General features: G+C 41.5%; 1 protein-coding gene across 2 annotated transcripts in view; it reads left to right on the top strand.

Annotated features, from left to right (window-relative positions):
* LOC307228344 (uncharacterized protein) overlaps positions 1-12917 on the top strand; it is a 49387-nt gene that overhangs the window by 28219 nt on the left and 8251 nt on the right. Inside the window, exons 21-23 of one of the 2 annotated variants that reach the window (XM_079997982.1) lie at positions 7-111; positions 321-5147; positions 12521-12633. In XM_079997982.1, coding sequence (XP_079854108.1) covers positions 7-111; positions 321-5147; positions 12521-12633 — 5045 coding nt within the window. Of the gene's footprint in view, positions 1-6; positions 112-320; positions 5148-5207; positions 12261-12520; positions 12634-12917 lie in introns of those variants that run through there. The other variant, XM_079997983.1, reaches the window with a different exon arrangement.

Here is a 12917-nt window from a genome sequence, read left to right as displayed (position 1 = left end):
CCTCAGCTCATGGAAGTTTCCAAAAAATCAAGTGTGTTTGAGAAACAATGCTCCGAATTAAAGATAGAGGTTGTAGACCTCACACAAAAGCTCAGTGTGTTTAAGGAGAAGGTAGGTTTTCATTAATACAATGTTTAATCATTTTAAATCTATTGACCAACCAATACCAATATTGCAAATGGATTGCTATGAATTGCCATCTATTTGTATTCAATTAATATTCATATTTGCATCTTATTTTGTTGGTATTTATCAATATATAATAATCCTCTGCTGCATACTAATTATATTATTTTGCTTTTCCTCTTCAAAACTAACAGACACAAAAGCAAGAGGTCACCATTGAAACATTACAAGCTGAGCTTGACCAAACAAATGATGAGCTAGATAAACTCAACACCACCCACTTAGAAGAACGGGCGCAGCTCATCCATGACCTTCAAAGCTGTGAGCGGGAAATTGATAGTCTCAAAGACGTCCTGTCGGACAAGGAAAATGAGATATCCTCCCTGTCTGGTAACATGGTGGAATATACAGAGCAAATCGCAGTGCTGGAACAGGAGGTCAGGCTCAAGGAGGAGGAACTACTTCGTACTGAGAATGCACTGAGTAAGGCAGAACGAGAAGCGAAGATCATCAGAGGCTCACAGGATGCAGATCAGCAAGTTCTCAATTCCAACATGACAGAGTTGGTAGAGAAACTCAAGGATGCAGAGACTGAGTTGATCAAGGTTAAAGAGGAACAAGAGTGTAAAGTGGCCGAGGTTGAAGAGCTGTCCATGCTGGCCAGAGAGGATAAGAAGTCCCTTCAGCATCTGCGAGGGGAGCTCCAGAAACAGTCTTTGAGCCATCGTAGTTACGTTTCTGAATCTGAAACCCAGATTTCCTCTCTGAGGGAGCAGATTAAATTGTCAGATCATGAACTACATGTGAAGTCAGAGGAACTCATCCTGCAGCTCAAGGACAAAAATTCCAGCAATGAGAAACTTCAGCAACATCTTCACGATAAAGAACAGGCGTTTGAGATGGAACTCGAGTCCTTAAAGGAAGAACGCAACAAGCTCTTAGCAAAGGTGGACAAGCATAATGAAGATGTGCGGATACTGTCCAAACAGCTAGAGGAACAACTACAAAGCCAAGAAAGTCTAAAAACAGCGATGCAAGGAAATCTAGAAACAATTTCCTCATTGGAGGACCAGCTAATGACCAATCAAGAACAGGCTGAAGCTGAAAGACAGAAATTCAGAACTGAATTGCAAGCTCGGGATTCAGAAAATAAGAAGCTGGGACAACAACTCCAAAGTAGATCTGAAAACCTCTCCAAGCTCAAGAACCTCTTAAAAAACACAAAAACTGAAAAACAGCAATTGCAAGATAACATTAATGGCTTGACTGAGCAACTTGATTCACAAAAGCAGCATGTAGAACAACTTAATGAAAAACTCAAAACTAATCAGCAGCTGACCTGCAGTTTGGAGCACCAAGTAATTTGCCTTACAAAAGAGAATGAGATACTTCAGCTGGGAGTGACTGAAAAGACCCAAATCATTTCTGAACTTACAGTTGATAAGGAATCCCTGCAAATCGAGATGCATGCCTTTAAAGCACAGCTTTCAGAAAACGGCAACATTATTCAAGGGCTACATAGAGACAAGGAGGAGTTGAGTGTTAAAAATAATGAGCTGAACAGAGTCTTTGAGCAAAGTGCACAGTCCATCTCAGAAACTCTGCTTGAGAAAACAAATGAGTGTTGTCATCTCAACCAACTTCTAAAGGACAGGAGGGAGGAGGTCACGCAACTCCAAGAGCAAGTTCACGGTGTGATGTCTCAACTCGAGGATCTCCAGCATGGCATACAGGAAAAAGAACAGACAGCCAATGCTCTCAGTGCAGAACTAGAGGCCCGGCAAAATCAGCAAATACAACTTGAGGAAACATTAGCTCTGCTTCAGGAGGAACATTCATGTCTAAAATCTGGGCTAGTGGAGAAAGATGTGTTGTGGAATCAGAAGGAGGAGGAACACACCAATTTGCAGAATAAAATTGCGGCACAGACTGATATTATTTCAAAGCTGGAAACTGAGGCGGAATCCCTTCACAGGGAATGCTCACAGTTTCACCAGAAAATGACAGATAAAGAGGAAATATTGAAGAATGCAATGCAAGAATGTCAAAAACACAAAGTAGAACTAGATAGGGCGAATGAAACCGCTATGACACTACGCAGTCAAGTTTCTGTCACGGAGGGCAATGTCACAAAACTGGAATCTGAAAAGGCAGAAATGAAAACGAGTCTAGACAATTTGAACACAGAGAACATCAGGTTGGACAAAGCGCTGGAGCAGAGGCAAACTGAAATAGCTGGTTTGCACAGCCACATCAAGGCATTCACTGAGCAAGAGCACCAGCTTCGCACTGCCTACGAGATGAGAGAAAGGGAACTTACTCAGCAAATTAAGGTTGCATCTGAACTTGATGAAAGAATTAGGGCAGCTCTTGATAACAACTCAAACCTAAGCATTAAGATTAACAGTCTTACAGAGGATAATCAGAAGCTACAAGAACAATTGACACAGAAGACACAGTCAGTCTCTGAGCTCGACACAGAGAGGAATTTGCTCCAGGAGAAAATTTCTGGCCTTGAAATGCAACATTCTGAAAATCGCAAAATTATTGAAGGTCTATTGAAAAACAAAGAAGATCTTGCATTAGCAGCACAGGAATTAAATAGTGTCCTTGAGCAAAACAAATTCACCAATGCAGAGAATTTGCTGGTGAAAACGACAGAATGTCAGAATCTCTCGGAAGCATTGAAGATGAGAGAAGAGCAAGCTGCAAGTTTACAAGGGCAAGTGGACAGCTCGACAGAGCAAGTCAAACAGCTCTACGTTTTAATGAATGAGAAAGAAAAGGCTGTGGCAGAACATTGTTCCAACATGGAAGCCAAGGAGCGCCAAGTAATGCAGCTCCAGGAAACATTGTCTCTTCTTCAGGAACAAGGCTCTGTCCTTAAGTCAGGCTTGATGGAGAAAGACACAATGTATCGGCAGAAAGCCGAGGAATGTTCAACTTATCAGATTGAATTAACGCGACAGAAAGATCTCATATCCAAGATGCAGCATGAAACTGAGTCACTCAGGGAGGAGTGTTCGGAGCTGCACCGGCAAATAGACGAAAAAGTGCAGTCCTTAAGTTATATAACACATGACTTTGAAAACCACAAGGATGAGTTGAATAAACGTAATGAATTTGTGGGGTCACTTACCAATCAGATCAGTGCTATGAAAGAAAATAGTGCCCAGATGGTCAATGAAATAAGCAACCTTAAGACCACTGTTGAGAAAATATCTGCCAAAAACTGTCAACTCCTACATGAAGTGGACCAAAGTAAAGTGCAGATATGTCATCATGGAGAAAATATTAAAACTCTGAGTGAGCAGAATTCAGAAATAAAATTAGAACTTAAGAAATCAGTGACGGAGCAATCCATGTTACTCGAAAAACTCACAAATCTCAAATCCATAGTTTCTGATAAGGACAACCAGGTAGATAACTTGAGAGAAGAACTAAAAGCGGCATGCTCATTAAAGGATAGACTTGGTTTAATAGTAAAGGAAAAAGAAGAGTCCCTAAAACAGCAGGAGTTGTATCGCCAACAATTACAGGTAAAGTCTGTTGAAGTCGAGGGCCAGACAAACCAGCAGTCAGTGGTCATCACCCAGCTTCAGACTCAAGCTCAGACTCTTCAACAGTGTCTTCAGAACAAAGATTTATTGTTGCAAAAGACTGAGAAAGAGCTTGGTATTATCCAAGAGGAATGTAATGGAGAAAATGACAAATTAAAACATTTGCTTAATTCTAAATCAGAGACTATAGCAAGACTCAATGGAGAATTGAGCGAAGCAGCTGAAAAGAATGAAGAACTTAGCAATAGGATAGCAGAATATGAGAGTCAGTTGAAAATGACAGTTGACAAAAATCTCACTTTAGGAACACAAGTTTCAGAATTTGAAGAGTCCATCTCAAAGTTAAGAAATCAGGTTGAAACTCTATCTTCAGAGTCGTCCATTTTAAAAGAGACTTTGAAGGAAAAAGATCAGTTTATTCTTGAATCTCAAAACCTCAATTCAAAGTTGGAATCCAAAGAAGCAGAATGTGAAAGTGTGAAAGAGCAGCTTTCCCATCTTCAAGAGTCTGTAGGAAAGCTCAACAATGGCCTCCAAGCACATAAGTCTGAAATAGCAAGCTTGAAACAAGCTGTGGAAGAAAAGGAGGCAACTCTGTTGACCCAGTCAAAATCTCTTCAAGATATGCAAGCAAAAGCAGACGAGGCTTTGCTGTTTAAAGCCCAGTTCATGGAGATTACTGAGTTGGTATCTCAGCTCCAGAGTCGGATTCTCCTGTTTTCCACGGAGTCTGAAGAGAAGCACCTTGCCTTTAATAACCTCCAAGAGAAATACGCAAGTCACTTAGAGGAGTTGCAAGATGTTAGAAAGAAACTGTCTCAAAAGACTGATGAGGTGGCAAGTCTATCTAAGTCCCTGGGTGACAGCAAGGGTGAACTTGAGAAATCGGAAGCCACCATAGAGACCCTGAGAAATGAGTTGTCAGCAATCAAAGAGGATATTCAGACAACTCAAGACCTGAATTCCAGTCTCTCACAGCAAAAAGAAGAAGCTTTTGCTAATCACCAAACTAGCATGTCATCGTTGACTGTCGAAATAGAGAGGCTGAAATCACAGCATGTTCAGGTTGTCGCACAGATGAATGCGCTGACTGAAAACCTTGAGCAGAGAGAAATGGCACTTCATGCCATTAACAGTCAGTACACAGCTCAGGCCAAACACACAGCCCACCTTGTTTCAGAAATGGAGAAGCTTGAGGAACAAAATAAAAGGCTTCATAAGGAAATTGGCTTGTCAAAAGAAGAATACCTGACAAATATAAATGCTGCCAATAATGAAAAAATGCATTTGCAACAGGAGCTTCACAAGTTTGTTGCAGAAAAGGATGAGTTGGAAAGAAGATGCAGTGAAAAGACAAGGGAACCGCTGGAGGAGTTGCAGCTTCAAATGCAGCAGCAGTCCAGAACCATGAATGAAACCATCGAGAATGTGATGTCCGAGAAGGAAAAACTTCACGTTGAGGTTAGTGTCAAGGGGGAAGAAATCAGTGAATTGAAAGCAAAAATTCATAAAATAGAGCAGATTCTACAGGATTCAGAGAAAGAGTGGCTATTAGTACTTGAAAGGGAAACAAAAGATAAAAATCTCCTTTCAGAGCAGTTGAGAAGTGTTGAAAATGAAATGAAGTCCAAAGATTTTAAAGTTAACGCATTGAAACAAGACCTAGACAATTTGCAAGAAAAATTATTAGAGGCAGCCTCAGCAATCAGGATGGGCTCTGAACAGCTTATGGCGAAAGAGCTGGAGGCGTCAGCAATAAGAGTCCAATTTGAAAATATATTAGTTTCTGTCCAGGAGAAAGATAATGAGAATAAAGACTTGCAAAAGGTCTTACTCGCAAAGGAAAGTGAGATACAAAAACTCAAAACTAGTGAAAAGGTTGCTGATAGAGAATTGTCCGTTTTGTCACAAACTATGTCAGAGAGATTGGCAGCATCAGATGTAGAAAAGAAGTCCTTGCAGCTCTTGATAAAACAGTTAAAGGAGAATCATCACACTGAGCTAGAATCTTTAAGAAGTGAACTAGACAACACTTTGGTACAATTGCAGAAGACCCTTAAAGAAGCAGAGATAAGGCAGGATGACAAATGTCAACAGATTCATCGACTACAAGAAGCAGCTGAGCAGTTGCATGCACAGCTTCACAACGAATCAGAAAAATTGAAAGAAGCAGCCGCTAAACAGTTTTTCCTAGATAATGAATTCCAAGCCAAAGATGAACGAATGAACTGCATGAGCATTCAGATAAACCAGCAGAAGGAATTGATTGCTGCACTCAGTCAACAACTAAAGGACAAGGATATATCCATAGCCCAAGTCATGGAGTCTGCCTCAAATGAAAGAATGAAACTATCTGAAGAAAAATCTGCTATACAAGCGGAACTGGAGAGCGTGGAACGTGCACACAAAAGTTCAATGAAAAGGCTTGAGGATATATCAAAGCAATTGGATGAACGCGTTTCGCTCTCTCAAAGTGAAGATGAGGCAAAGACAGAAAATTGTGAACTAATACAAGAAAATGATACTCTTAGAGGGGAACTTGGAAAGCTATCTAAAGAAAAAGATGCAATGAAGAAGAAGCTTCAGGCTGCTCTTGTTGTCAGAAAAGATCTGCTGAAAAAGCTGGAGCAGTACAAAAGTCTAAAAGAAGCGATTGTGGAAGATGAAAATGAGGTATCACTTTTACGGGACAGGTTGCAAGAAATGACATCGGAAGCTGAAGCTACAACAAGGAAGTATGAAGAAAGTATTGCACTTCTCGAGAACAAAATCTTTGAGAAAGAAGAGGATATGTGTAAACTAGAAAGAGAGAGAAAAACCGTAGAGACCGAAAAACAAACTTTGCAAGCGGCATTAAATGAGAAAGAACTTTGTTTGACAGAAACTCTGCACACTCTAAATGAAAAGAGCTCTTTCCTCACGGAACTACAGGCCAGTAAATCAGAGAAAGAGGTTGTCTTCGAACGTGACAGACAAGACATGACGCAAAAATTGCAAAAGCTTCAGAACGAGTTGAAAAAAAGCGAAGACATTTTAAAGAGGAATTCCTGCTCCGCCGCCGTTTTTGAAAACGAGATTGCGCAGTTGAAACAAGAAAAGGCAGCGCTGCAAAAAAAGGCTCAAGCCGCCTTGCTGGCACGCAAAGAAACTATAAAGAAATCTCAGGGAAATGAAAAGAAGTTACTACAGGAGCTATCTGAATTGAAAGACGACTACAAGGCTCTTTCGGAACGGCATTGTCAGCAGACCACTGAGGTGAATAATCTCCAGTTGAAGTTTGACCACCAGAGTAGAGAATTGAAGGAAAGTCATGTTGCTTTATCCCAGCGAGATGAAATGAATACTTTGAGACGACTTGTTGAGCGGAAGGATAACACGTTGCAAGACGTGACCGTGTCTGAAAAAGAAAGTCAACGTCACCCACTTTCAAACTTAGAATCTGAATATGAAGTTGTTAAATCCAAATTAGAGGCCATCTCTACTGAGATGAGAATTAAAGATGAGGCTCTTGTATCCTTGGAGCAGAGCTCGCAGGAATTGGTTTTGAAAGTAAAAGTCGTTGAGAACGATTTGGAACTCTCTCTTGCGAAGATAAAAAATCTAACTGGGGAACTCGACAAATACCAGCAGGCACTCGTGGGGGCGGAGTCAAGGAGTCGACAAGAGAAACAATTATTAACGGATGAAAACCAAACGTTACAAAGCCAATTAATCATTCTACAGGCTACAGTTGATGAGTCTCAACGGCGTGTAAATGCCGTTACTTCTGAAAAACAACAGCAGCATCACATTCTGACTGGAGAAAAAGCTGCTCTTCTTGAGAAAATGGATCTAATGAAAGTGGATTTCCAGGCAGCACAGGACACAATATTACAAAAATCCTTAGAAATTCAAGACCTTCAAAATGTATTAACAGACACACAGCAGAAACTTAACGAGGAAAAATATGTTTTGGTGAAGGAACTTGAAAAGGCACAATTGTGTTGTGCGGAAAAGGAAAGCAACAAGCTGCACACAGAATTATTACAACAAGAAAAAGAAAAGGCTTTCAGATGTGTCGTCCAACTTAGAGATGAGGTTGAAGCACTGAATACTCAGCTGAGGGAGGCGAAGGAACAAAATGAACTGCTTCATCAAAATCTACCAATAAAACACGAGGGATATTGTCAACAAGAAAATATGGGCAAACAGGAGGTCAGGTCTCTGTCCGAATGTCCTGAAACACTCGACAAGAAGAGAGATGATGCCTTGTTGATTTCTCAGTCCCTGGTTGCAGAAAAGGAAGAACTGATTTCAACCCTGGAGCAGCAACTACAGCGGCAAATTCACTTTCATGAAATTGCAATGGAAAAAATGAGAACCCAAGTCAATGAGCTTCAGCAGAAGTCTCAACATGATTTCAGTAAAGACACCGATCAGGAGGACCAAAGCAAAACTGCTCTTTTAACTCGGAAGCTTCAGGCAGCCTTACTTTCTAGAAAAGAACTCATGAGGGAAAATACTACACTTAAACAACAGTTAGAAAGGCTGACAGTCAAACACGACGAAAAGCTAGCACAGTCTTCTATCTTGGAATCAACTGTGTCCAAGTTGAAGCAACAGAATGCAGATATCGAAAGTGCCGTGTCTTCCTTGAGCAAGGAAAAGGAGACGCTTATTGCTGAAGTTGATCGCATCCTTAATGATAATCACAATCTATCAGCAGCCTGTGAAAGCCTGAAACTGACCATAGAAAATATCACACAGCAAAAGCAGGCCTTTTCATGCCAGCTTGAGTCGCTTAAGGACTCCCAAACAGTGGAGTTATCAGAATGGAAGACAAAGCACTCAGAACTCAAACAAGAGTATGAATCCCTTTTACAAGCTTATGAAAATGTAGGTAGTGAAATGGACAAGATAAGACAGCTTTTGGAGGCGGCCAAAATCGAGAAGCAGGATTTCCTCCGTCAAGTGCACAAACTCGAAATTGAGAGAGGGGGCCTAGAATTGCAAGCTAGGGAGTTTGAAGAAGAAAACGCAGAAATTAAAGAGAAGATGCGCAAGTTTGCTAAAGTAAAGCAGCAGAAGATTGAAGAGCTGGAGGAGGAGAATCAGAAAACGAGAAAAGACTTAGATGAAAAACTTGATTTGGATGAAAAACAGAAAACCAGAGTGGATGAATTGACTGTCAGAAATCAACAATTGGAATCTGAGATCAGCAACCTTCAAGAATCGTCAAAGGTACTGATAGAGAAGCTAACAGAGGTTCAGGCTGAGAATGGCAAACTGTCAGAAAACATAAAAGAGGCGAGCTCCCAATTAGAAAAATGTGAGTTTAATTCAAAGTCATGCAAGGACAACATGCAAATTAAACTCGATGAAGCACTCAAATTGAATAATTCACTCACTGTGCAGATTGAGTCACAGAAAACTGAACTTGGTGCACAGCAGCAAATCAGTGAATTATTAAAAGAGGAGAAGCAAAATCTATCTTCAAAAATTGACCAAATACAGAATGAGCATGAATTTCAATTGGGAGAGAATGATAATGCCACTAAAGATCTTCAAGATATCATTACCAAGCACAGTCAGGACACTATAGGCCTCAATGAGAAGGTTAGGATATTGGAGGATGACAAGTCTCTTTTGCAAGAGGAACTTGAAAACGTTCAAGAGATTTCTGATAAAGTCAAAAATGAAAATGAATATTTAGAAACGGTAATTCTCAAAAACTCAGAAAGAATTGATGAATTGACTGAGTCGGTCAATGTTTTGCAAAACCAAAACGTGCAGCTCTCTGCCCAGTTGGCAGCTACTAAGGAAAAGGTCACTCACGTTTGCCAAGAAAAAGAGGCGCAGCAATTGAAATTAGTGAAAGAGTGGGAGGAGAAGCTCAAAATGGTCCAGAGAGGAAATGAAGGGTCCAAAAATGCAAAGAAGGAGCTGCAAGAGCTCCTTAAAGAAAAACACCAGGAAATCAAACAACTCCAGCAAAACTGTATTGAATACCAAGAACTGATTTTAGATTTGGAAAGATCCTGGAAGACCTCACAATCTGCCTGTGAACAGCTGGAAAAAGAACTGAAGAAAAGTTCAGAGAACCGAGTAGTTTTAGAAGAGACCAGACAAAAACTTTACGATGAGCTGATAGTGCACAAGAATGTCCTTCAACAGGCTAATAAAACTATTGAGAGTATTCAGTGTGAAAAGGAACACCTCACACGGGAAATGGCAGAGATGAATAGAACATCACAATATCAAGTTAACGAGACATCAAAAATGATAGAAAATTTGGATGAACAGCGACAACATGTCTATGCAGCGCAGGAGGCAGTTTTGCAGAGTAGGATAGATGAGCTTCAGCGTTTAAAAGAACAAGAAAGTGAAATGGTTACTGAGTTGAGACAGCAAATAGACTCAAAAGCTCTAGAGATGAACATTCTTAAGAGAGAGGCCGAGACCACGACGGCAAAGTTATCTGCCCTCTCATCTACTCACCAGGGACTAGATGTCTCAAAGAAGTGGGACGATCTATTCCAAAAGGCATTGCATGAGAAGGACTGCCAGCTCTTAGAACAAGGTTTTGTGATTAAAAGATTCCTTGGAGATATGCAGGCTAAAGAAAAGGAGGTAAATGAATTAAGAGTGACCAAATCAAAACTAGAAAGGACAATCAACGAACATTCTGTCGCTGCCGGAGCCCAACAACGGCACTCATTTGTACTGGGCCTCAGAAATACGGAACTCGCTGAAACTGTGGAATTCATGAATGTGCACCTAAAGGAACTGGAAGCTCAAGTTAAAAGGCTGGAAGACGATAAAAGCAAACTAAACCAAGAGTTTGCCGATGAAGTCCATGTTGCGTCCCAAATGCAGCTCAGTCTCCAGCAGCTGGAGAGGATGAACTCGGACATAGAGGCCCAACTACTTTTGTCACACTCTCATCAAGACAAACTGCAGGCTGACTTTGAGAAGCAAGAGGCTATATCTCTTCAATTGAAAAACCTTCTCGAGAGCAAGGATGCAGAGATTTCCTCCTTGTTATCCTGTAGAGATGGACAGATTTCAGGTTATCTAGAACAACTCCAAGCCAATCACCGTGCCCAAGTGGCAGGGTATGAGGACAGGATCACTTCTTTATACTCTGAAAGGGAAAATAATTTTAAGGAGTTGAGGAAACTGGAGACCAAGGAAAGAAATCTCCTAAATAAAGTTGACAAGGCTACTCAGGAGAAGGAGCAGATGACGGTTAAAATGGAGTCATTCAGGAACTCGATGGTCTCATTGCAGGCTGAGAGGGAGAAGTTGATGTCTGAATACAGAATGCTAGAGGCCAAGAAACAGTTGGATTTGAAAGACAGAGAGGGCTCCACTGAGGGTGATCTTGGTGCAACCAAGGGTCATAAAGATGAGATAAAAAAACTACTACATCAGATGGATGACCTCAACTCGGAAAATGCCATGCTCAGGGCACAGCTGGTTCGCTACAGAGAAGACTTGAATCAAGTCCTGAGTCTGAAGGACAACCAGCTGAAGGTGCTGCTCAAGGAGCAGCAAGATATGATCAGAAACCTTGAAAATCAAAAGGCCGTTGTCGAAAAGCAACTCAGACAGTCACTATTAGAACTACAGAATGAGCAGGAGGCCGGTAATACCTTCAAAACAGAGATATCTAAACTTAAAACTCGGGTCACAGTGCTGGAGGCTGACATATTGGCTCTGAAAAAGGTGGCAACAGAGACTAATAAAGGCAAGGTGATTGCTGACTTGCAGCAAGTTGTGGCGGCCAAAGCTGCTGAATCGAACAGTCTCCAGCAAAGCCTTTCTGCTCAGAAAATCTCAACAAATGAATTGAAGAACAAACTGCAGCAGCTGGAAAGTGAGACAGAGAAAAAGCTGGCGGAAGCAGAGGATAAATACAACACTGAGTTGGACACTTTTGAGCGGGAGGTGGAGCTTATGAGAAATGAGCGGGAAACGGCAGATGGGAGAGTAGAAGAGCTGGCTCGGCAGGTGCTTCAATCGGAACAACTGTTATCAGAGGCTGTGGCTCAAAGCAAAAACGTAAAGGCTCAGAATGAGTCGCTGGGTAAAGCTATGGCCGCATTGCAGAATGACCGTGACTCGCTCATTGAAGATTTCAAAGCCCTGCGGAATAAGTATGACAGGGAACTCACGGAGACTCGGGCCGCCTTGTGCAAGGTGGAGCACAATCTACAGGATGCCACCTCTGAGTTAGCGGTGTTTGCTAAAGAGAGGCTCATCCTTGTTCACAAAATGAAAGCCCTGGATAGTAAGGACTCAGAGTCAGAGCTGAACAACTTGGTGGACGAGCTGTCCAAAGCTTTGTCAGAGAAGGAAGGAGAGCTGAATAAGGTCACCTTCCAGAATGATGGTTACAGCAAGCAGGTGTCTGCCTTCTCCAAGTCCATGGCGAGCCTCCAGAATGACCGTGACAGGCTGATGGATGAACTGGCAGGGGCAAAAAAATCGGTTGAGTCCAGGCAAGTGTCAGTTCAAGGGGAAGCCTCTTCCGGTTTGGAAGAGTCAAACAGGGGCCGTGTCGAAGCGTTCCACAATGAGAGGGATGGGCTGGTAAGTCACCAGCTGTGACCTGATGTGTTGTTTGCTCTTCCTGTCTCTGGGCCATCAGCTTTTGCATTGCGTCATTCTGCAGGCAGCATGCAGGGTCTAGTCAGAAAGCTCTTTCACTACATGCCACCGCTTTTATTTGCATGTTTTTTTTATTTGTCTGGAATGCAGAACTGGGGATGTTGATGTTCCTGTTCAATTGGGTTGCGTCATTCCTTTTGCAAATGAATTTCACCTTTCAAAGTTTGTGATGCTTTTTGCAGGAGATGAGGCTGAAGGTTATTAACCTTCAGAAGTCCTTGAAGGAGGCGCAAACCTACACACGGCAAACGGAGAAGGAGTCGAGCATGCACCTAGCCGAATTGACTATGCTAAGGTGAGTTCCGAATAGGACCCAACATCTTATTAACCTACTTCCGGGTTTGATTTCCCATGGCATAAGACTAGTCCTGATTTACAAATGTCATATAGGGCTACCATTCACAAATATTTGTAATTAGTCAGTGTATTGATTTATTTTATCTTTACTGATTTATTCATTCATTGATTGGGTAATCCAAAATTAGAATTGGACATTTAAGAAATTGAGTTGAGTAACAATGGCCTGTTACTGAAATCCAGTGTAAAGTGAAAATAATTAAGATCATACAGCAAGACTAA

This window comes from Zeus faber (genome assembly GCF_960531495.2).
Source record: "Zeus faber genome assembly, chromosome: 3".
Taxonomy (NCBI): Eukaryota; Metazoa; Chordata; class Actinopteri; order Zeiformes; family Zeidae; genus Zeus; species Zeus faber.
The sequence above is the reverse complement of the archived record's forward strand: the minus strand, read 5'-3'. Positions and strand labels throughout refer to the sequence as shown.